This window comes from Fundulus heteroclitus, chromosome 18 (genome assembly GCF_011125445.2).
Source record: "Fundulus heteroclitus isolate FHET01 chromosome 18, MU-UCD_Fhet_4.1, whole genome shotgun sequence".
Lineage (NCBI taxonomy): Eukaryota > Metazoa > Chordata > Actinopteri > Cyprinodontiformes > Fundulidae > Fundulus > Fundulus heteroclitus.
The window spans coordinates 1284304-1310231 of NC_046378.1; the positions used below are offsets into that span (position 1 = coordinate 1284304).

General features: G+C 41.8%; 1 protein-coding gene across 2 annotated transcripts; it reads left to right on the plus strand.

Moving 5' to 3' along the window:
* Nucleotides 1–404: 404 nt before the first annotated feature.
* zbtb44 (zinc finger and BTB domain containing 44) lies at nt 405–25668 on the plus strand. Of its 2 annotated transcripts, none has more exons than XM_012854891.3 (6): nt 405–729; nt 7417–8515; nt 11059–11143; nt 14204–14355; nt 15940–16240; nt 24130–25668. In XM_012854891.3, the coding sequence occupies exons 2-6, from the start codon at nt 7453–7455 to the stop codon at nt 24536–24538; spliced, it is 2010 nt and encodes a 669-aa protein (XP_012710345.1). In that variant the 5' UTR covers nt 405–729; nt 7417–7452; the 3' UTR covers nt 24539–25668. The 2 variants fall into 2 exon arrangements, with proteins under 2 accessions (XP_012710345.1, XP_036005753.1); XM_036149860.1 differs by having other exon boundaries at nt 406–729; nt 15940–16023; nt 24130–24282.
* The last annotated feature ends 260 nt before the right edge of the window (nt 25669–25928 follow it).

A 25928-nucleotide genomic window follows, 5' to 3' on the forward strand; every position in this document is an offset into this window, starting at 1 on the left:
TGTCACCAGAGGGGCTCTGTAAGAGGGGCTCCGTAGCAGCTGAATTTTTGCAGGTGAATTTTTTGCTGGCGTTTTTAACCTTTTAAGACCTAAGAAGTTTGGTCCAATCATAGGCTTTTAGACACCTCAAAAGAGGCTGAAAAATAGCTCCTATTTTCAAACAAATATTTTTTCTTTCTCCTGACAGATCTGTCAGGAGAAGGAAAAAATATTTGTTTGAAGAGAAACCGATCAAAAAACTTGTGTTTAAACTATAATTCTCGAGTTAAAAAGAAAAAAAGAATCACATAGATAGGATAAAAAAATGTGTTACAAATTTAATGTCTAAAAAAAGTCCACTCTGATCAGGAATGAAGTGGAAGAAGTGTTCGGTTTCCGAGGTGACGCATTTGACACTTCCTGTTTCTTCCAGTACGGCACAGTGAGGGGTGCGCGTTGCATTGTGGGGTAAAAAATACAGCACAGAGAGGACAACGGGGACCACAAAGGACTGAGAACAGCACCTCGGGAACTTGTAGCACCTGTTTGTTGTGATGCGAATCTGTCTGAGCGGTAATTTAACTGTGAGCTGAGGCGGTTGGCAGGCGAACAACTGCCTCGGAGCAGCGGGGAATGTGAGCAGGCGAAGCGGCGCAGCAGCAGGGCGCACCGCTGTCTTCGACAGTTTTTTGTCAGCTGAGCCATCAGCATCCAGAGGCCCCGGCTGTTGACTCCGGCCTCCTCCCGAAGGTAAATTCACTTTTTCAGAGTCATTTTCCAACAGGGAGACCTCCTGCGCGTGTGTGTGAGAGAAAAACGCTCTCTGGCTCCTCAGCTGCGTCTGCTTTGTGAAGACGACCTGAGCTAACTGACCGCGATATTTGGTCAGCTAGCGTTAGCATAGTGGCTGACGCTTGCTAGCTGTAGCATCAAAACAAACGGTTGGGCACGGTCATAACTGAAAACGCTGGCTTCGAAATAAGGTGAATGACATCTAGTGTTTGTAACTAAGAACGAAATAGCGTATTTTATGCAACTATTTGTGGCAGCTTATCTCACGTTAGGACTTAAGAAAACAAAAAAATAGATTGAGTGGCACTAAGCGCTGAAGCTAGCTGTCTTATTTTGGCAGGTGGATTCAGAAAAGCTCTTGAGCTTCCGTCTGACCTGACACTTGGGTTTCAGTCCGTTAGCCTGTGGTTGCTACCCTGTATTACCAGAGCAAGTATTTGCTGAGCATCTTTTCCCCTTCCCTGCCCTGCACACCTAGAGCTGCTGCCAGCTTTCCCCACATGCTCTTGACGATCCTGAAGACAGTAGAAGGTCCGAACTGAGGGCCCGCCCACCTGATTTTTGCTAAATCCCTTTTGAAGATTAAATTTAAACAATTTATGGAGACGTCAAGGCGATTCATGTTTGAAGTAAGGCATCAGAAAAGTCCAAGGGCTGAAATGGTCAAGAATATTCACCTTTAATCCAAGGTCTAGGGTTAAGAGGCCTAAGAGAATACAACCTATCAAATAGAAGGGAAGAAATATGTTGAACATTGGTAGTTTGAGCCCATAAAAGGGAATCGCTTTACAAAAACCTAAAAGACTATAAACTGGCCACAGGTCACTGCTAATGAAAACAGCTAACCTCTTGTTTCTTCTCTCTAAAGTAACAACTTCCACCTGGAAGGCTGTATACGGTGCATTGACTTATGGAAAAAGATTGGGTTACTGACTTTCAGAGGCCAGCTGGTCACCTGTCATGGCTGATCAAGGTAAAAAGAATCTGATTTAGACAATTTCTAGTTGTGCATCTCTAATTTCAGGTTCTCACTGAGGTAGATTGCCGTAGGTGAACCTGCGGAAGGATCATTATTTAATTTTTTTTTTTTATAAACCATTACGCTCATTTTTGATTAGCGGATTGGTCTGTATGACGTGGAACAGTTACCACATGGATGTTGGAGAGCAACACAGAAAGGTCAGTGACGCTCTTGAACGTACCTAAGCGTTATAAGTTATAAACCTCCCGGACAACGTAAGCTAACGCTAGCTGTTATTAGCTGACCTACGCAACGCTCCTCTGTGTAAATGCATCCAGAGAAGAAGCAAATAAATGCAATGCTCGGTGTCTAATGCGGCATATTGCCCAGGCATCATCATTGGCCAGGAAATCTGTATTCCCTAAAACTGTCTTGCCTTTGCAGTCTCCTCCCGCAGTGTCAGTGCCCCGTACCGCACAGCATTACGCATGGGTGTGTTAGACTGTTTACAGCAACTGAAGTCATCGCCTCACACCTTGATGCAATTTATCTGTCAATCTGTGGTACACGTCACCCTGGTGATCATCGGGGAGAGGAATGTGATGGTAGAAAACCCTCGATAACCCGCAGACTGTTATTTAGGATTTAAGTTGGCTTATGGGAATTTTTTAATTTATTTAAAAAGGTCCTTCTGTTTCATTATGTTTCACCAGCGAGGGCATGACTAACACTGGGGTTTTGAATGCTTACGATGAAGTTGATCTATGATTAAAGTCATCGGTCGGAGTTGCCGTGAGGACCGCACGTTTCCCCGTCAAGTTTAATAAATATATAAAAAAAAAAGATTCCAATCTTTGGGTGGGAAAGTGCCGTACGCACGTTTCAGGCCAACTTTTGTGCGCACGCAACTTTATAGATGAGGCCCCTGGCTCAGTGAACGGGATGAAGGAAAGCTCAGCAGGGTTCTTACTCTATGAAGCTGCATTTCCTCACCTCTGGTCTTCAGAGATATTTCAGGCTACTCATGTATGTTGTGTACAGATCTGCTCTGCTAGTCTCAGCTGATTCTTTTTCATGTTCATTGCACGTAACACAGAAACTGGCGCCACACTGACCGTCTTCTGGGGCCGGCCGGTTTTTCTTTGATTTGTCGCTTTTGTGTCCGTGAAATTCAATTTGATTTATTTTTTAATTTGTTCGACAAAGAAATCCAACATAATGCATCCAGTTGTTTGTGAAGCACGACCAGGGCCACAGGGGACAGTAGAGAGGAGCGCTTTCTTTGGACAGAACCCGGCTTGCTCGGGCTGCCTCTGCTGGTTTGGTTTGAGCAGGAAAGACGTCAACATAAAAAAAAACATAGAAGAACATGGCTAGCAATACCTTGCTGAGAAAGAAAAGGCAGATAAAACACAAATAATGAAAAGTAAACGTTTGCCTGGCAGAGTTTAGATACTGCCTGGTTTTCAGATCTAAATCATCCCGAACTGTGAAAGAGCCTATTCTTGACAAAAGCTGTTTTCTGTTAGTTCAGTCCGCTGATTTAGACGAGACTCTCTCTTGCCGTACTCCTGCAGCCCTGTTCTATAATTTATTTAGCCTCTGCCGGACCAACCCAGAGTATTTTCCTCTGCTCCGTGTGTGTGGTGGCTAGCGCTCTCTCCCTGCGAGAGCCCCTTCACTTGAGCTTTTGCCTGATGGAAAATCTCATGCTTCAGAGAGTCCACATGTCTCACAGACAGCTGCTGAGCGTCCTGTAGCACACTGGCCTCCACATGGGTCTGGCTTGCATCGCTGCGCATCTGCTTTGATTGTTCTTACATAACTTGGCATTTTGTTCTCCAAGCTCCCCATTCTTTTTTCAAGCCTTCCTCTCAGAGAACACCTTTGTGTTTCCTTTTGTGCACCCCTATTGCCTTCCATGGTGCACTTTCTCAAAAGTTTAGCTTGTTCTTCTTTTTAGAATTGTAAAAGTTTTTTTTAAAAACGTTTTTGTTTTACACCCAGTTCTCAGTATTTGTCTGTATTTTAGACATGGGGGAAAATGACCCTTGTCTAAAAATAATAATAGAACATTATCTATGCCAGTGTTTCCCCTAAAAGTTTTGTCTGGGGGTGGTGGGGGCACTTTCTCACAGAATACATCTTTATATGAGCAGCCATCTTCTGTCTCTCTTTCTATGTTTCTCTCTGTCGTGGGAATTTATACATGGTTTTATTTTGAAGGCCACCTGCCTTTCCTCCTTCCTACTTCTTGATTGAATGAAAATCTCTTTATAATCTAGATCTGCCAGAGTTTATAATATTTTTGAGCATAACTTTATTCCGTTTTAATTTTATTACATTTGGGATCTGTTTGTCATCCATTCATGAGGTCTATCTAGCAACAAAAATGCGTGTTCCAAGAACAATGCAGCCATCTTATTTCATAGGTGGACTCAGGAAGGTTCATTTGGTGATGTGCGACAATCAAAGCAAATGGTATTTTTGTAGGACATCTGAAAATGACCATAGGGCTGTTTACTTGTTTAGAACGTGCGGCATTGAGCATTAATGTTTAGAATAATCGAGCTTAAACAGACGTGATCATCCTCATATCTGTATCAGGAAAACGTTCTCGGTATATTGGTAATCGCACTACGTTAAATAAACAAATCTGTCCTTTTTCAGCTGTAACACAACAGAAAAAGGACGCATTTATCCTGTTGGATCCCGCGATCCCGACACAAGCGATACAAATTCTGCCGGGGACAATTACTTGGTAATTTAAGCATTTCTCTTTAATGAACACCCCGTGTTCCCCAATCAGAACAGCCTCTGCCGACGTCTTCACGGCCAGGAGACGCTCAGTGCTCCCGACTCCATGGGAGTTTTTAATGTAGCCATCCTAGCAGAAATATTTACCACGGCAGGTACAAATTAGTCGTGACTCTGAGCGCTCTCTCACCTGGCAGGAGTGAGTTTACCTGTGTGTGAACCCAGGTGACTCTGAGCTGAAAGTAAAGGAGTGACGACTAGCTTAGAAAAAACTTTGAAGGCGGCGGCACACCTGCTTGAACTGGGCAACCCGCAGACTCTCTGCGGATATTTTAAACTTCTTAGTCCAGCGCACTTATTGTTTTTTTCTTGTGACAAATTCCTACATTTCCCACAGCAGACATCCACCTGCCAGTCTGTGGTGCAGAGAGGCTGCAGGAGTTTGTGAGTCTCAGCTGCCATGGAGACGTCTTTTCACCGAGCAGTTTATGGTGACATGGCGTAAACGCTCATAAAATTTAGCTCTGCACGTACCTGTCCACAAACTCATGTCCGCCTTATTCTGTGGGACTCATTTCTAAAACATTGTGTAAGATCTTTGCTAACAGCTTGCGTAGGCCCAAAAGCTGGAAATTGAGAACAATTTCTAAAACACGCCAGCGGGTAATTTCCTTTTATAGATCACAGCTGCACCTGAACGTTCCACCTCATGTTCTGCTCTCTGTACGCCCAGATTCAAGTATAAATTGGCAATGCAAAGCACCTCATAACATAATAGATGATTTCTATTCAAATGAGTCAGCTGATCAATGTTATTTCATGTTTTTCTATGGCAAACACAGAGAAAAGGGCAAAAAAAGTGGTGAAGAAATGTCCCAGAAAGGTCGTTATTAAATGTGTAAATCACAGGTAGAAGCACATTCAAATAACCTGTTAAAAGGTGAATCTTAAGCGTTAAACACGCCGCGGTACGTGTTGAAATTCTTCTTGGGTTGGATGAGGCTATGCGTCCGTTCCAGGAGAGATGAAGTTAGTGATGGTGGAAAACTCTGAAAAAATGTTGGATGGGCTTTGATTTAAAATTTAATTTGGCTCTGGGCCTTTTTTAATAATTAGAAAGGTATAGTTATGGCTCACTAGTGCTAGGGATGGGTATCGTTAAGGATTTATCGATAGTAGTACTCTTAATGAAACTCCTTATCGGTCTGGTATTTTATCGGTATCATTGTCGATGCTTATTTTTTAATTAAACAAAAGGGTAGAAAAAAAACTAATCAGGATCACTGACTGGTTCAATTTCTATAAACATTTCGAACAAAAGCAAACAAAATAAAAGTACAAAATAAATATTTGTTATAGAAATAGAGCCATAAAACATTATATAAATAACTTTAGGTATAAACAAAAGATTAAAACACCAGATCTTGAATAAAAAGTATGTTATAAGAGAGAGAAATATCTACATATACGAGACAAAAAATTATTAAAAACGCTCTAAATATGCTCAAAACAACAAAAAAGAACATATAAAATTATTTAAAGTGTTAAATAATATTTTTACCTGAATCCAAACTACATTTATATATTTTTTATATTATCAGTTTTACCAAAAGATAGCAGAGGCACCCATAGTGGATGAGCTGAATAATGACAGAGACTGTGTGAATCAGTTCCAGGGAGGGATCTATTTAGGTGTAGCAGTCTCATTAGAAAAAAAAATCATTACCCCACTGAAGATTGTTTATAATATATTTACATCCCGCTTTATAATAAAGTGGATGCTTTGCTCATGTGTGACTCATTTTCAATGGAAAACAGATGAATCTGTGACTCGGCCACGCTGACGGACTGACCGCCTCAGGGCGTTTGATGTGGGAGGGGCTCACAGCTGCACTCGCAGTTTGCTGAAGAGACGTAAACTTAGAACGATCGGTGCTTTCACTAGTTGGTAAAGTCTGAAACAAGACAGAAACAAATTGCTAGATCTATTGTCGCTCTTGAATAAATTAGCTACGGCGATCTGAAAAGTAATTAGTTGACAGCAGTGTTGATGAACGTAAGCGAGGCGAACATGTGAGTGTTTCTAAGGTGGAGAAGATTGGCAAAACAATGTTGTTTTGGTTGGAGTCTTCCAGGAAAAAAATGAATGCAACCTTAAAAATACGTTAGGAGGACCATGAAGGCTGAAGCTTGTCCGACATGACCCCAGGGCCGTTATGCTACCGGGTTTCAGTACTGTCCCTAACTGGGGCTAGCATGGATAACATAGTGGTTTAAATGCTTATGATAAAGTTGATCTATGAATAAAGTCTGATATGAAGGGGGATTGAATGTCTGAAAGCAACACTGATGCAGTCTGGCTGCCATTCACCACTTCACCCCCTGCGCCGCCAGCTTCCCCTGTCCCCAAAACCAGTGTGGGTGTTTGCACCTTCTCCTCTTCAGTTTTTCTTTATAGATCACAACCTTTGCTTGGAAAGAGACGTACGGCACCTTTTATAAATGAGTCTCCGGTGTTTTTATGGTGCATCTAAGGGATTTCTGCATGTCTGAGCCATTTAGCAGACAAATGGTAATTTGCCTGATTTTGGTTAACAGCAGAGAAGTTTAAACATCCCCAATAATAAAGATTCAGTTCATTTAATTTTAGCACAGACGCTGCAAAAGAAAATCCTGATTAAAATGCTAAATCCTCAAGAAAATGTACTCAAAACATGTGAATTATCTCTCCATGCAGAGAGATAATTTCATTTGACACATAATATAAACAAGATTCACTATCTAACGCTTGTAAAACGAAGTTGTTTTGAAACCTTGGTAAGAACTAAATCATTTGCAGTGCATTATTGATGGATGTCAGATTCTTCGGACCCAAGCCCGGCATTTTTAGCAATCTAAAGTGATCTGTTTTCGCCATTTCGTTTCAGGACAGCTTTTCTGTGCGAAGTAAGGTGGAGTCCAGGATGGGGGTGAAAACCTTCACCCACAGCTCGACCTCCCACAGCCAGGAGATGCTGGACAAGCTAAACGCCCTGCGCAACGAGGGTCACCTATGTGACGTGACCATCCGGGTCCAGGACAAGCTCTTCCTAGCACACAAAGTGGTCTTGGCCTGCTGCAGCGAATTCTTCCGCTCCAAGCTCGTGGGCCGGCCAGAAGAGGAGGAAAAGTTCGTGTTGGACCTCCACCACGTGACCGTCAGTGGCTTCGCTCCTCTTCTGGAGTACGCCTACACCTCTACCCTTTCTATCAGCACAGAGAACATCATCGACGTGCTGGCCGCTGCCAGTTACATGCAGATGTTTGCCGTGGCCAGCACATGTTCAGAGTTCATGAAGTCTAGTATTCTGTGGAGCCCAACCAACAACAGCAGCAGCAACATAGCAGCAGATAAAGCGCACGAAGCAGCCCCCGAGGGCGCCTCATCACACTGCGCTCTGACGCCGCTGGACGGCAGCGTCTCCCCCGTGTCCTCCGACTGCAGCGTGATGGAGAGAAACGTCCCCATCTGCCGGGAATCGCGGCGGAAACGCAAAAGCTTCGTGACAATGGCGTCGCCAGAGAGTCCGCTCAAATGCACTACACAGATGGTCACCACCTCGCCTCAGATCCCCAACCCGTCCCCTTCGTTCTCAGACGGCCCCGCCCAACCCGTGGAGTCTTCCCTGGCCTTTCCCTGGACTTTCCCGTTCGGCATCGACCGCAGGTTTCACTCGGACAAGTCCAAGCTGCCCGAGAGCCCGCGCTGTTTGGAGCAGGGCGCCCCGGGGACCTCGGAAGGTGTGGTCGCGCGGCGGCTCAGCGACTTCCTGACATGCGAGAGCTCCAAGGTGGTGTCTTCACCGGTGGCAACGGAGGAGGAAGATGTGCGGGTGAAGGTGGAGCGTCTCAGCGACGAAGAGGTTCAGGAGGCGTCGTCGCAGCCAGTCAGTGCCTCTCAGAGCTCAATGAGCGACCAGCAGACGGTGCCAGGGAGCGACCCGGTCCAGGAAGAGCTGCTTATCAGTCCACAGTCGTCCTCTATAGGTGGGTTATAGTATGTAGAAAGTATTATAAATGTAGAATATTGTGTCAACGTTCCTCTAATCTGTCTCCAATGCCTTCTGGAAGTTTAGATATAGTCACCATCTGCGTGACTCACTGTTGGCTTTTAAAGATGCATTTTTGGTCTATTCATTTAATAAACGGCTTTATTAAATGTCAAAATAAGAACTGGGTTCAGACGTTCAACTTTATTTTAGACATTGTAGACGAGGGCTGCAGCATATAGAACAAAAAGCACATCGGTAAAATAGAAATCATGATCGATATCAATAAACACTCTGAAACTTTGGTTTAAAACTAACCAGACATGTGTTGACAGGTAGATTTACAATAATCTGAGTTTATTGTAAATTCTTGGTATGTTTTTTATTTCTCATCTGTCTTCTCTTCTGCATATTGTCTTGTTTTATGTTTATTGCCCTGCCTGCCTTAGGACAGTGGATGAAAACTAGCTCTTGTGCTTATTCCAGTATATTTACATTGATGCTTAAAGCTGGCATGTTAATTAATGTGTATTGTCCTAATTTAAAGAAATAATATCCTACATACAGATGCAAATGTATGCACACACCTCCACTAATATTTAGATAAATGCCCCATGGCAAGTTGCAGGCAAATCAGCACATTTTGGGTCATCAACAAGCTTCTGACAATTCTGTCTGGATGTTTTTCCTGTCAGAAAAGTTCCTTTAAATTGGTCGGCTTCCTTCGACAAACCCGACTTTTTAGTATAGTCCAGACTTTCAATTGGGTTCGAGGTCTGGTCCATTCCAGTGTCATGATTTTTCTTTGGATGAACCCGGACATAGCACGCACACACAGAGCTGGTCTTAAGAGAGTTTATTGTAAAAGTGAATGATGATGAACCAGAGTCTGTAACCAGGCAAAGATGAAGGATGCAGGAGCTGACTGGCAGGTACAGAGTGGAGTAATAGTCCATGAACGAGTTAGGCAACAGAGTCCGCAGCTCGGCAAAGAGCTAACCAGAGCTCAGTAGCAGGCCCCTTAACACGGCAGGGAATGAGTTCTTGAAAGCCAGAGTAACAGTGGGATTAACAGCAGGACAGGGTGGATACTTGAAGACTAGAACCATAGCAGGATAACAGCTAATCCAGGTGAATACTTGCAGACTGAGTCAACACGGTCCAGAAACTCAGCCTGAGATGCAGAGGGGAGACAGGTGGATCCAGAAACCAGCAGAGATACAAAGCAAAGCACTAAGGCAGAAAACAAATGGTCAGAAGGTGCAAACCAGGCAGACAGGCGAGGAGTAGGTGTTGAATGATGATGGACCAGCAAAGAAGTGAAGGCAGAGTGAGGCTTAAGTAGGGAGGCTGGCAGGTGAAGTGAGTCTGGCTAATTAGTGACTGACAGGTGTGATTAACTGCAGTGGGAGTGACGGGAAGACTGAGTGGGAGCGGTAGGAGGAGACTGAAAACTAACCATAAATAAAACTAGATCCTAACTAAACCCAGACAACGAGGAAGAACTGAAAAATAGTTAACAAAAGCCAGATCAAAACTAAACCCTGACATCCACAAGCTTAATGTTGAAATAAAGCAGGCAAGAGTGCGTTTGGGATCTAGTTTGTTCTGGAAAGCCCAAATGTGTTAAAGTTTCCTTCATCTGACCTGAAGTGTCAACCTCAGAAAAAAGTAGATTGCTCAAAATGTACAAGAACAGCCCATGAAGCTGAAAGCTGTCATTAACTGGAAGGTGCTGGAACACCAGTGTCTCTGTCCACCTCAACATGGACTGAGAGCGTGGCTACTCAGAGAGAAGTGTAAGCTCCATATTGGTGTTAAGATGGCTGTTTGGAGGAGTCAAGGTGAGTCTTTGAAGCCTACGAAAAAACAACTAGATGGGCAAGACTTGGAAACGGACAAGGTTCCAACACGACCAAGATCAGGATTGGTTTTGGAATGGGTTAAGCAGGCCAAGAATAGTTCTGACCCCAACCTCATTGAAAAAGTATGGGCCATATTTAAAACTGGCTCTGCCATTTAAAACAATTATTCAAAAAAGAGCTCAATACGTTCTGCTAAGTGTTGCTATGCAAAGTTGTGTTAATGGCTACAAAACGTTTCTCTTAGAGTTGGAATGAAATGTTAGAAGAAATCTGTCCCTATTATAATAGATGCTGCATCCGGAGCCAGTTTAACACAAAGTAACTTTTTAAAACGCGTAATCAGACCTGCCTCAGCCTGCTGCCAGAGCGGCCTACCCACCCACAGTTTTATTTGTACTGGTCTCAATTCAAACTTAGATTGTTAAATGGTCTCAGCAGTATTTGAAAGGATTATCTGTCTTGTCATGAATAATGAAAGACGCTGGAAACTATTCATTTGTCCCTAAATGTTTAAGCAGCTAAGTGCATTGTTGATAAGCAGGTTCAGTTCTTAAAAAGGGATTTACCTTGGAAGGGAAAGATCAATCTAACCTAATCCCATCTGAGATCACATGCTGCAAGATTTATTCATCCGATTTAGCCTCCTTGATTCACCTTTCTCCCTTTCTCCTCTCAGGGTCAATGGATGAAGGTGTGTCAGAAAGCTTGCCTTCAATGCAGAGCACCTCTAACGCTGGAGGACACGCAGAGGATGATGAGAGGTATCATAACTTGTTGGAAACCTTTTGTCAGAACTTGCAGTGAACGCGTCACGAGTCATAAAGAGCGTAGACATGATCCTCATTACAGCATGTCTGGACCACACCTGTTTAGGTAGGAAACGCAGACCTATTGAGGCAATGCACTGTAATCTAAATATTGGTGATTTATTTATTTTTTTTCCCCCTTCTTGTCGACGCCTAGCAATGTGAGATTTATTTTATGAGGACTGACTTCTAGTCAAAAGGGTCATCTGCGAACGTCAGACATAAAACAAGTGACGCACGTTTACAGCATCACCTACCACTTAGAGTCAAGTGGGGTTTTTAAACAGTGTAAGACTTGACGTCATTTGGGAAGAATCAGGAGAAAAAACGTGTTACTGTGTGGAATCATCTTAAACTAACGGGGTTAAAAGTTTCCATACAGGCTCACGTATACGCAGAAGTCCAGCTGAAGCTTTTCACTGGTGGTGAAGGTTGTCCAATGTCTTAACTTCATATGGCCAAAGCTTATTCACTTTTGGTTACTGATCGTTTTTGGCTGTAGCTGCTAGTTACTTTTTTACTGCATAAAAGGATATATTACTATATTTTAGTAATTGAGTAACAGGTTTGTCACAAAATTAAAGTTTCAAACTACATGAGTTTCAGTTCTGCAGCAATATACTTTGAAGGTACTTGTTGATACAAATACATGTTACTGCTACGGGACAAATAAAGAATCATTCTATACCTGCTTTTATTTTAGGCACTAGTTGCTTTTATTTGATCTTAAATTAACAGTAACCTGTCAGGAAATAGTATAGAGAGAGGGGGAGACATGCAGCAAAGGTCCATGGGTCAGGACAGCCTGGTGGGAACTGAGGACTCTGAACGGTTGGTGTGCTCTGACTTTTTTAGGTTCCTCTCAAGCATCAGTGTTGTAGCGTTTAGCAGGAAACACACCAGGCAGGTAACGTAAGCGGCGCGGTTTACGGCGTGTTTTTAAAAGCTTAAATTTACACCAGACACTGCAAAGTACGCTCCACAGCTGCATGAAAAGAACTATTGCCACATGGGAAGAGCGTCGAATTGAAGGCGTGCCGTGGCCTTCCTGCCGCTAGTTGACTAAGTGTTGCCAGAGGAAAGGCAGAGAGCTCAGCAAAAATGAGTGCATCCCATCAATCAGCAGCGTCAACAAGGTGACTTCTGCCACCTCGTGGCTGAATCGAGACTCGACTTTTGGGATACTTTCGGAAGTGAACTTTGACACAGGATGTTGTTTTCCCCTTTATTCCCTGTCAAACATGAGCTTATACGTGTCTGAAATTAAAACTTCAATCTAATTTAGGCATTGCGTAGCGTAAGAATGCGCGTTGTAGGCTTGTGTTATGCTTCTAGTGTACATTTATTGGCTGATTAAAATGAAAAACTAAGTGTAGGACGCTACAAAGGTGGTAACAGAAGGAGCTTGTTGAGTGTCTATATTTAATCAGCATAAAGAGCATTTTGCAGCCTTGGCATTAAACAGTGCAAAAAAATCTCACACTGGACTCCGCTTCAAGTTGCCTCGATGATTTTTTTTCTCATTTAACCATTGAGGCTTCACTTTAGAATTAGCGGCAGCGCCCTCTTCTGGATGGCGGCCATACTACAACACTGAAGGAAGGTCCGTAATGGGACGTTATCAGTTAACTGGATGAAATCTAATAGAGCACTAGCCTAATGGACAATTCATTTTAAGTTAGTTATCTGTTAGCATCCCTACTAACAAGGCTTCTGTGGTTGCCTTGTTGGCTAAAGAGGGTTGCAGTTTTTTTCTTTCTTTCTTCTGGCTGTGCTCGTCATGTTAGCAGAGTTTAAAACCCCCAACAGCAGATTACTGTTTTGGCCAGATGAGTTTCTGCAGGGAGGACGAAGAGTGGCTCTCTTCTTGCAATGCTGCCGCCACAAGAAGTGCGGCAATTGGTCCAAATGTCAACAGGTCCCTTTGCATTGATTTTGATGCAAAGGAGTATTTTTTTTTTTTTATAATTAATTTTCTAGTATTAATTATATCAAATGATCAATTATTTTGGCTACCCTTTGCGTAAACTATCGAGTAATTCCTCATTTCATCGAGTTACATAAAGGCATGTTCTGTAGAGATGCCCCCCCCGCTACCACCTCATGCTCATCAGCACTCTGCTTGCTCACACGCATAAGCATATACCAGCCTCCCATTTAGTCACTTCAGTAACCTTTAAGTCTTTAAACATTTAGACCTCTTTTTAGCATCGTCAAATGAACATTATTTTAGAATTTCATATAATTTAGGTAACATTGTAGCATTTATTTTTCTACTAATGAGTTAATCTAAACAGTTTTATTTGTTGCTACAAAGTATTTTCTTCTATAATATTGGATGATATTAGTTTGTAACAATTAGCTTACAATAAAATATTTATTTATGCAGGTCCCCCCATGGAAATTAAATCTCGTCTTATGGGCTTTACGTGTATATAGAAAGTTATAAGAGGTTAGGAATGAATTCATAAACTCTTATATTTATATCATAAATAAAATAAACTTGGAACTCACTCTTTGTCCTGTCTGTGTTTGATGATGATCCTATTTGTGTTCTTTATAAAATATTTCTTTGACAGTAAAACTATTACAGGCCAGCTCCTAGAATACATATTCTAAGATGGTAATGTAAAGGTTAAGATCAAAATGAAGGATGAATATGTCTGAAAACAGTTAAACCATTTTGACCAGTTTGTAAAAAATATTTTTCAGCTAAAAAATTTTTTAGATGTTTGCTGAAGGCTTTAGAAAAGCTCTGGTTAAGGTGCATCTTTTGACCAAATCTTAGTGGGGTTGTCTGTATTTATTTGAGTCTTCAGAAGTGTGCACCTGGTACTTGGTATTAATATTCATTAACGTTCCCGACTGTAAATCAGAGGGTTATTATTAAAAGCCAAAAATCCATCTAACCTTCCTGATCAATATGGTTAGATGAAAACATAGGTTGTTTATAGGCAATAATGTGTGAGTCCATCAGATAATGATAATCTCTGTTATTCTTTCTATCTGTTTTAGGCTGGAAGGTATTCAGTATCCATACCACCTCTATATAAGCCCATCAGCTCGACCCGGCACAAACGGGCCGGACCGGCCCTTTCAATGTCCAACTTGTGGAGTCAGATTCACACGCATTCAAAACCTGAAACAACATATGCTCATACACTCCGGTAGGTGCATGTGGAAAAATGTGTTTGTTGGAGGGTACAACTACATGTCCTATATGAAGATCAGCTGGTACTGTTTCAGCGGTAAAATCTGATCCCTGACGGTATTTGCTGAGATTTGCATATTAAAACTGGTCATGCGTGAATAAATTCTAAAGATACCATTATTTTTCCCTAACATACTCTTGTATTACAAACGGGAAGCCTTCAGACCCAACTAACATCAGCTGAAGCTGTTTGTTAAGCTGTGTTGAGTTTTTACAACTTGATTTTTTTTTTTTTTTGCTTTGTAGCCTATGAAAACGAATGTTTTAAGAGGTAATAGAAAGCTATGGGAAAACGTGGATAACGTTCCCAGGAGAGAACTTCCAAAATGAATCCAAACATACATCAACAACTCATCCAGGAGGTCACAAAAACCCAGAACAACATCTGTAAATCTCTGCATGCCTCACTTACCTCAGCTAAGGGAAGTGTTCATGATTTGATTGAAGGACAGAAGAGAACTAGGCAAAAAAGTGGCCAAAGTGAAAACCACTATTGGTCAGAAAGACCTCAAAGGCCTACTTCACATTTGCCTAAAGAATATCTTGAAGATCCCCAAGACCTTTGGAAAATATTCTGTGGAGTGACGATACACAAGTAGAACTTTTTTTTTGATGTTGTGTGTTCAGTTACATCTGGCCTAAACTAACACAGCAGTTCAGTAAGACAACAATCTCTGTAGTTTTAGAGTGGCCCAGTCAAAGTTGGGACTTAAACCCAAAGGAGATGCTCAGGCATGACCTTGAACAGACTGCTTATGGTTGGAAAAGCTCTGATGTGGTCGAATTATAACATTTCTGCTGAGAGAGTAGACCAACATTCCTTCCCGTCAATGTTATTGCCGGTTATTACAGCCATTTGATGCAGTTATTGTCACAATAAGTCATTCCTTTTCATATAGGACCAGCTTGGTATGAATCGCTTTTTAATCCTTAATAGATTACATCAACTTTTAAAAACTATCTTTTTATTTACTCAGGTTGTATTAATGTGAAAAAAATTCTTTTTGAGTTTGAAAAATAAGCAGAGACAGAGGAAATCTTTAAATGGGCAAATACTTCTTTATAGCATGTGGCGACTGTCGCTCAGTGGGTAGAATAGTCGTCGTGCAATCGGAGAGTTGTGGGTTCAACTCCAGCTTCCCCCGTCACATGTTAATGTTGTCCTATTGTCTACCGATCTGTGTGAAGCCCTTTGAGTGGTCAGTGTGAGCAGAAAAGCGCTATATACATTCAGTCCCTTTAGTACTGTAAATTCTCTTGACGTTTCAGAACACATCTAACATTTCTTTAAAAATACTGCATGTTTTCATTGAGGTGTTTAATTTTTTTCTGATAATGGAAAAAAATACAACCCCCCCCCCCCCAAAAAAAAAAAATCAAAAACTAATTTAAGATTAAGATTAAAAAGACAAAACTGGAAGTTGTAATTGTTGACTAAAAGCTTTTTTTTTTAGGAGAGCATTTTCAGGGCAGATTTGAAAAAAAGTATTTGACTTTTTAGTTTTGCATGGTTACATCACGCTTTGTGCTGTTCCTGCAGGCATTAAACCTTTCCAGTGTGATCGCTGTGGGAAAAAGTTCACACGGGCCTACTCCCTAAAGATGCATCGGCTGAAGCACGAAGGTAAACGCTGTTTCCGGTGCCAGATATGTAGCGCCACATTCACGTCCTTCGGTGAATATAAGCACCACATGAGGGTCTCCCGACACATAATCCGCAAGCCGCGGATTTATGAGTGCAAAACATGCGGCGCCATGTTCACCAACTCTGGCAATTTAATTGTACACCTGAGGAGTCTGAACCATGAGGCATCCGAGCTAGCAAACTACTTCCAGAGCAGGTGAGGAGCCTGGGGGCGCTGGCCTCCCTCATTTACTCAGATCTCACCTGGTTCAGAAAATAACTCCAGTTTACATGATGTCATTGGATCGTTGTCCTCACGTTGGTTGTGTTTCTGAGATGACAGATTATTTGAAGTATTTGCTTTAACTCTGGATCTTTAATGACTGAAAATTAGTTTCTACATCCAGAACATTTTATCTTTTGAAGTCTTAGTAGGGGAAGAATAAAATGTACATGATATACTCCTTATATAAATAGTTGGTATAGCGAAAATAGGCTTAAAGATTTCCTGATATTTATTGCAGTGATGATTTGACAATACAAGATAATACAGTTATTTTTTTATTTTTATTTTTTTTTGCCCTGTCCCATTATAACCACAAAATTCATGTATTTTGTTTGGGATCTTATGTGGTAGATGAACACAATGTGGCACATAACTGACGTGACACCAACTGTAAGATCGCTCCACCGACGCAGAAGTGTTCCCCGACAACAAAGACTTTGTGATGACGGTGATAGTGAAGCTCACAGCGTTACTAGAGGCATTTTTCTTATATACCAACATTACAGCAAAAAACACAGGACAAAAAACTAATCAAACCAGTTGTAAATTGTGTCAGTGAAGTTATTTCAAGGTAACCACAGACAAATAGAAGTTAATGCTCATCTTAAAACATATATTAGTAAATTTAAATGGTTACTGCAGACTGCAGAGAATGTTTTTATGCTGCCACTGAGCTATTAGGTGGGCAAAGTTAAAAGCTTTGTGCACAGACTTAACTTTGGTAACCAGAAATTTCAACATACAGATATCCAAAACACAGCAGAAGTGGTGTTAACATTACCATTTAATTCAAACATTAAGCATATAATGTTTATGAACAAAAACGGAGTTAGCTTCATACAGACGAACATGATGCAATTCCTGGTTGATCACTGTTGTGTTCAGCAGCTCAGGTCGGCAGCATAGTTTTATCCATCTGTTACATTTTTCTTGACTCCTTTTAGGTTCAAAGAAATTAATAAACTGAATTCCATTCACTAAACGTTCAGGATAATGCATATCTGAATTGTACTTTCTCGTCTGTCAACGTTTAACCATTTTACTGTTTGCTAACGAACTGGTAAAAATGGTAAAAGGCTTGCACTTGTATAGCGCTTTATCAGGTCCTGAGGACCCCAAAGTGCTTTAACTACATTCACCCGTTCACACCCTGACGGTGGTGAGCTATGTTTGCAGCCACAGCTGCCCTGGGGCAGACGGAATGAAGCAAGGCTGCCATACATTTTCACTACCAGACCCTCGGACCACCACCACCAGGAGGTAATGTGGGTGGAGTGTCTTGCCCAAGGACACAATGACTGAGACGGTCAGAGCAGGGTTTTGAACGGGCAACCTGCTGGTTACAGGATGAACTCCTTAGCTCCTTGTGATGGTGGTGCAAGGAGCTAGGGAAATCCTTCTGACAGCAATGTATTAATAAAGTCCGGGACTCTTGTCAGAGCTGCAGCTCCAGCAGCTAAGGGGCGTTTCACTTTGGGACAAATTGCGATCGCTAATTGGTCTGTGATTGACGAGCTTCAAAGATTGAGTGACAGGCGGCATCACGTCAGTTGGTGTGTAGACAAGAAAAAACAAAAAACAAATGCATGATTTATGTAGTGTTTTATTTTAGTTTTTTGCCAATGAAAAGTGTGGCATGGATTTATACTGAGCCAATTTACTTCAGGCATCACCTGGTTAGTACACAGAGTCCATCTTTGTGTCATTAATTCTCAGTATAAATTCATCTGTTTTGTCAAGGCCTTGGAGGCTTGTTAGAGAACATTAGAGAGCAAACAGCATCAAAGAGACCAAGGAACCCAGCAGACAGGCCAGTGAGAAAGTTGTGGAGACGTTTAAAGCAGGATCCCCAGGTTTGAACATCTCCCAGAGCTCTGTTTTAAAGCTGCATTGGGTAACATTTGTATAAATGTATTTTTTCTTATGTCCTGACAGTAAGATATGAAACAAATAATCTGTGAAAAATCAAGCTCATCTGGCTGTTCCCAGTGGTCCTACTGCCATCTGCAGAAATACACCGCTCCCGGTCAGAGACGACCAATCAAAGCCTTCCTCCTGACTCCGATTGGTTGTTAGCATTGTCAGTCGCTGCTCACACCCCGTTCCCCCCACAGCGCTACAGTCATTCAAGTTTGAGATTGCTGGCGGGCTGCAGCTGTGGAGAAGTTGGGCAGAAGCAACCTGCTTTACAGGAAAACTGCTCCAGTGGTACAAAACTCCCTACTGCAGCTGTCAGCCCATTATCTGAACATTAAAGGAGGATGAACTGCTGCAGACCCACAAAGACATGGCCGCCCATTTACAGACAGACTAGACGAGGACTACGTTGATCAGAGAAGCTCTAAAGTGCCCCACATTAACAATGGAAGCACTGCAGAGATCCACATCTTAGGTGGAAATATCTACTGACATGACAACTATTAGTCAGGCTCCCCACTAATGTGGCCTTCATGGAAAAGCAGCAAGAAAAAGCTTCTGTTATAGTGGAAAGACTTTTCTTCACCCGGACCAGGGAAGCTGGTCATAGTTGATGGAAAGAAGGATTGAGCTAAACACAGGTCAGTCCTGGAAGACAGCCTGTTTGAAGCTTGAAAACTTGAGAGTGGGACTCAGGTCCAGCTTCCAGCAGGGCAACAACTCCTAACATGCAGCCCTAGTTTAGGTCAAAGCATATTCTTATGTCAAGATGACCTTGTCACGCACAGATTTAAAATCCTGTAAAGAATATTTGGCAAGAGTTGAAAATAGTTTTCAGACATTTTCCATTCCATCTCACTGGGACCTCCCTCTCAAAATTGGATTCCAGTTAATATCTGTCTATGACATAAAATTCCCCAAAAACTGTTGTCAGACAGACTGTTGTTACTCTGAGCTGGAAAAAGCTGTCGGTTCCTAATCCGTGTTACCATACAGGTTCCATAACTACTGTACGGTAATAATTCTGGGTAAATCCAGACGGTAAAACCGTCAGTTCCTAAGCCTTATTACAGTCCAGCAGTGTTGGATCCTTTTCATCTTTTTGTAATGTTTTAGATGGAAATTAGTTGTAGGTGAGTTGTTTGGAAAGGTTGACTTTACAATGAGAAGTTGAATTTACACACAAAACCCTGGCAGGACCCTGTCCTGCTGTGACAAAAAAACAAACATAAATGTCAATTAGAAAGTGGGTCACATAAACAACAGTTCTTAATATTGGCTTCTGTAAAGACCAGTGATTCATTACAAGAATAAAAGCACAGAAAAGTGAAGTAAAAGTGAAGCTCAGGTTTTATGAAATGGATTTACACTTTGCTTTCCATTGGCTTGTCTGTACATCATCTCACCATTCCAGTCCTCCGCGAGAAAACAAGCCGGTTGCTGCGCCCAGGGGAGCTCATCAATTGTGGTACCCAGAACAGTTTGTTCCCAAACTTATCTGCAATAATCACCGTGTTAAACCTGCTAATTAAGGAGCTACTGCTGGGCTCAGTGTATCACACACCTCCTGCCCAAGAAACAATTTAAATCAGGAAATTAGGCTTTCAAACTAAAGTACTGTGGCTGGCAAAAGTAGTCATACCCCTTCAACATTCCCACATATTGGCACATTACAACCATAAACATAAATATATAGTGTAAAGGGATTCAGTCCCCCTGAGTCAATACTTTGTGGAACCACTGTTTGCTGCAATTCCAGCTGCAAGTCTTTTAGTACATGTCTCTACCAGCTTTACAGATTTAGTGACTGAAAATTTTGCCCATTCTTCTTTGCGAAACAGCTCCAGCTCAGTCATATTACGTGGAGAGTGTTTGTGAACAGCAGTTTTCAGATCTTCCTACAGGTTCTCGATTGGGTTTAGGTCTGGACTTTGACTAGGCCATTCTAACACGTGAATATGTTTTGTTTTAAACCATCTTATTGTAGTCCTGGCTTTATGTTATGGAAAGGGTGAACCTCTGCCCCAGTCTCAAGTCTTTTGAAGACTCTAAGAGGTTTTCCTCCATGATTGCCATGTATTTGGCTCACCTCTGACCACCTTCCCTGTCCCTGCTGAAGAGAACCATCCCCAGAGCATGATGCTGCCATCACCATATTTGACGGTGGGATGGTGTGTTCAGAGTGATGTGCAGTGTTCTCTGCCACATAAAGCATTTTGCATTTCGGCCAAAAAGTTCAATTCTGTTCTCGTCTGACCAAAGCACCTTCTTCCACATGTCTGCTGGGTCTCCAACATGGCTGCTGGCAAACTGCAAACAGGACTCCTTATGGTTTTCTTTTAGCTTTCTTCTTGCCACTCTACCATAAAAACCCCATTTGTGCAGTGAACGACTAATAGTTGTCCTGTGGACAGATTCCTCCACCTGAGCTGTGGATCTCTGCAGTTCCTCCAAAGTCACCATGGTCAGTGCTCTCCTTGTTCAGCCTGTAAGTTTAGGTGGACAGCCTTGTCTTGGTAGGTTTACAGCTGTGCCGTACTCTTTCCATTTCTGGATGATGAATTGAACAGCGCTCTTTGAGGTGTTCAAAGCTTGGGAAATCCTTTTATAGCCTAAACCTGCTTTAAACTTCTCCACAACTTTATCCCTGACTGGTCTGGTCTGGTCATTGAACTTCATGATGCTGTTTGCTCTCCAATTTTCTCTTAATCAACCTCTGAGGCCGTCACAGAGCGGCTGTATTTGTACTGAGATTAAATTACACACTGGTGGACTCTGTTCAGACATTAGCAATCATCAGGCAACTTTTGGAGACATTTGGTCTCACTCAGAGAAAAGGGTAGGGGGTTAATACTTTTCCACACCACACTTTTCAGTTTATTATTTATTATAATGTTTTAAATCGTTTTATAATTTTCTTTCTCTACTTCACAATTGTGTACCACTTTGTGTTGGTCTTTCACATAAGATTCCGATAAAATATATTTGTTTGTGTTTGTAATGTTACAAAATGTTCAAAAGTCCAAGGGGTGTGAATACTATTGAAAGCCGCTGTATTACCTGATCTAACCTGCTGGTTTTATTGTCTTATGGAGTTAGCCAGGCTGGTTGTTTAGCATTTACTAACTTTGATCTAGCTGGAGGACTTTATTTTATATATCAGATTTAGATCTGTTTATAAACATGAGTTGGTTCTAAATCCTGGACTTATGTCTCAAGAGAGTAAACGAGTAAATTTTCCCCCAAAACTTCAAGCTCTTCATTTTTATGTCTTCACTGAGAGGACTTGGTGAAAATAATAATCTAGTTTAGACTTCGTTGAATTCTATGTATGACTTTACAGAAAGAGTAAAGCACAAATTTCATTATTTGATCCATTTTGTCAGTTTCCATAGGGATAGTTTATCCATAACAAAATTCAGGTGATTTTCTTTTAACCCACAGTTAAACTTGCAAACCTCATCAAAAGTGTAAATATGTTTTTATGGAGTCAGACCTTTTCTCTCCTCTCCCCACACACTTTTCCACTTCTTAATCAACTCAAGCCCTCACAGGTCGACGGGGCTCATACGGGCCATTGACTGCTCAAATGTTTTATAGTAGAAAGCTCTGCGCCTGAGATCATGTGTGGAAAATTCTCTGGCTGCTCAGTCAGACTCTTAACTCCCATTCTCTGTCTTCACATAAAAAACCGACATGTTTATTGCACAGTAGATGCTGATTTTCAGTGCAGTCTGTCAGATTCAGATGCATTCTGAGCTAGAATGGACAGCTATATACTCAAAGTTAACCATTAAATCTGGATACCTGGTTTTAATGTCCAACATCTGATCAGGTATTCATCTAAAGCCTCAGGATTGCATCCTAAGAAGTGTGCTGCATGTGTGTGTCTACATTTCCAAGGGGACTCCCGTTCAGTTGCTCACATTTGAAACCAGGTGATTGAACTTGTTCGATCTAGACTAGAGATCCAAGTCTGAGTGGAGCTATGGTGTGATGCTTATTGCTGGATTTTACAAGTGGTTGTAAATTTATGGGAATCTAATAGGTTTCAAATAAGTGTTTCAAACCTTAGATGGATGCATTTTGAGAAAAATGTCCCAATACCATAGGACCAACAGACATTATGAGCAAACTGGGATACTGTTAGTAAAATGTCTCATGGGCAGGGGAAAGATTTCTCGTGTGTGTCTTTACACATCAGCATTTACCATGCTTGTAGAGAACGTTAGAGAAGTCCTGGTTTGTTAACTTGTGCCACAGTTTTACAGCAGCCGTTAACTGGTCTCCTCTGATAGAGATTCAAAACAGAACAATGACACAGTTTGTTTGTTAAAGGAACAGCTGTTGTACTCAAACCAAGCTAGCGCTGGTTTAGGCATTATTCTCTGATTCCTGTGTTTTGAAGTCTTCAGCTTCTTGTCACAATGAAAGCAAAAACCAGTCAACAGATGCTGCAAACATCCCAGTATTCTTTTTTTCCCAGATTTAGTGCTCTGGTGGCTTCAGTAATCAGGCAGAGAAAAAAGGGGAGGAAGACGAGCAGCAGAGCTACCCGGGTCTGTAATCAAACCCCGGATGGCCGTGGCTAAAAGCCTCTGTATACAGGGTGCCTGACCTACCAGTTTCCCTCTCACTGTCTCTTGATTTATGGATTTGTAAGCAAGAAAAATTGTCTGAAATAAAAGTAAAATAAGCAAAACGGTCCTCTCAGCTTTCTGACAATCTCCATAATTTCATGTATTGGTAATGTTGGCAAAAATGACTGATGATGATGATTCAGATGTACGTCAGGGTCTGAATCAACTCACCCCCGCTCTACGTGCACTTCCCGCATCTCACCGCGACACCTACTGCCAGGATTCCCCCATTTTCTGGGGAATTGCCTGTACATATAACTATAAATGCATCTGGATTTGATTACTGTGCTGATAGCTGGTTTCTAATTCATTTGAGGTTCATTATGACGATATAGCCTCAGGAGGGAAGAGCAGTATTGAATTGTTTACAACTACTATTTAATCTGAATACTGTTCATTCAGGAAACCTTTAATATACCATATTTTTCAGACCATTAAGTCACTCCGAAATATGTCATATCAGTCACAAAATGTGTGACTGATATGACTGATATCTAAAAACCTATGTAGCAATGGATTATATGCATTTATTTAGAAATTTATTTCACACAATCCAAGACTAAAAACTGACATTTATTCTGGTAAACCAACTTATTAAATTACACAGCTGCATCCACAACCGGCTGAATAATATGGAGCATACCTTGGGGGATGAATGGGGTGAATTAGCAACTCCAACCAGCAAGGTGTTACCCAGCGCATTTCAGTGTAATGGTCCTTTACGCTTAAAGTTGTCAAAATGACTAAAGTAGACCGCTAGCGTAACGGTGCTACGTGCTAAGCTAACAGTTTGACACGGATGTTTCAGAGCTACATAAAGCTCAGGCGCATCAGCAAAGTTGTAAACCGCCTGGACAACAGAGCTGTAAGCTAGTGCTAGCTGTTATTAGAATGTCGTTATTGTTAAAAAGGTGCGACTTATAAACCAAAAAATAAGGTAATTGTAAATGAATATAGCACCTCAAACAGCTTTAAGGTTAATATTATGTAGGTGTTATAATAGATTCACATCACAGTTATTGTCCACAGTTATGTTTTCTGGAGTAGATGTTCAGGCTCATATAATGTACCTGAAAATACTGATCACTAATACTATGTTCTCTTGGAAAACATTCTTGGTACTTGCAAATGTTCTGTTTACTGGTTAGAGACTAGATTTCATGTAAAGTAATCTTTTTCTCCTCTGTTTTTAATGTAAGAACTTTGTGTGTGGAGGTTAGAAGTGAAAGGCCCAGAGGTCACATGTTCTCTTGATCCTTGCAGTGATTTCCTCGTGCCCGACTACCTGAGCCAGGTGCAGGAGGAGGAGGAGGCACTGGGAGTTCCGTATGAGCTGGAGGAGTCCCAACATCACCCGGTCTACCCGGGGAGCACCTCCAATGCCACCACCACCACCACGGCTGCCTCGTCCTCTTCCTCAGTCCAGATGCCAGTCATCTCCCAGGTCTCCTCTTCCACACAGAACTGTGAAAGTTCCTCTGGCTTCCTTTCCCCCGAGCCCCTGGACCCCCTGGAAGCCCCGGCCTCTAATAAGACTGATGCTGACGAGACGGCAGCCATGACCGAGGAGAACAAGAGGAACGACGGCGTCAGAGGCAGTTCCCCGGCGGTGTTTGAAGAGGAGCAGCAGCACGCTCGGGCTAAGGAGGTGGCTTCCATTACCATAGAGTGATTCAAGTCTTCTGCCTGCCCCTCATGTCCTATTTTGCACTCAGGTCATATGGGAATATAAGTTAAAAGGATTTTAAGACTGAAAGGAGCCACTTGGAGATCTGCACACGCAACCCTTATCATGTGGAACCATGGCAATGCAACAGAGTTTTCTGAAGACGATGTTGACTTCATGGCATCGTTCTACATGCAAAACCGCAGCACTTATTTAAGTTCCACACTAGATTTACTTGGCTGGAGAGTCTGGCTTTGGCAGCATTTTAACTACCTGAAAACTGTGAGTTAGCAGTATTTTAAATAGTACTTTTAGTAGCAAGCTTGTTTGTTTCCCATATGACTTGAATGCAGCACCAGCTGTAGTCATTTAAGTGTCAGCCAATTGGAGGTCTGTTCATTCCAAGCCTTGCTCTACTTTTAGAAAGTGCCTGAGAGTTCACACTTTAGCAAAGTCACGTAGAAGAAGAGAAGTGACAAATCAAGTCTTTGCAAACTGAGCTAAAAAATAGTCCTTGTATAAAATGTGTAATAGTGACGCTAGTTTGTATGGGCAGAGACTGTGTTACTCATTTGGTGCCGTTGCTATTGGCAAATTCTTACATGTTAATATTAATCTATACTGCAATAGCTTGTACTGTACTTCTATATGAATGCTGTGTATGTTGAGTGTTGTTCTATGACGTGTGTGTGTGTGTGTAGGTGCATTTCTATGACCAGTATGAACACAGTGCATTTCCTTTTTAAATGTTTAAAACTTGAACTATATTGACAAAGTATTCCCTAAAGATAGCTGTGCAGTGTAAACATTTCCTGACCTGTTCCTCAGTTGTTTTTTTTGTCGATGAACACTGTTGTGAAATCCAACCCTGGTTGTTGTAAAAAGCTCCATTCTCAGAATCTAGATGGATTTGGATCTGTGCTTTTTCTTTTCTTTTTTCCCCCCTGAAATCCGCTATCTTCAACAGAAAAAGAGCTGGACAGTTCAAGACTGTTTCATAAATAGGCATGGGCCGGTATAAAATGCATGAAAACCAAATATCTGTGATGGCATCAAATTGGTAACCTGACTCCGCATATCCATCTGGAAACCTTCCGTTGAAGTAACTTTGGGAAGGGGCAAAAATACTGGTTAGCTGATTGGCCTATGTTGGTGATAGACGGGCCAAATAAACCAATCAGATCAACGAAGCATATGACGTACTAACAGCGACGACGAAGACACAACCACAAGCTCTTGCCGTAACCAGTCGGGAGAAGAGCAAAAACATCTTTTCCTCTGAGAAAAGCCTCCAGAGCAGAGTTTTGCTCTTCTTTCAGTGAAGAAATATTCTGTAATTCCGATAAAACTTGCTCGATAGCCACGCTAACGCTAGTTTCATCGGCTGAAGCCGCCA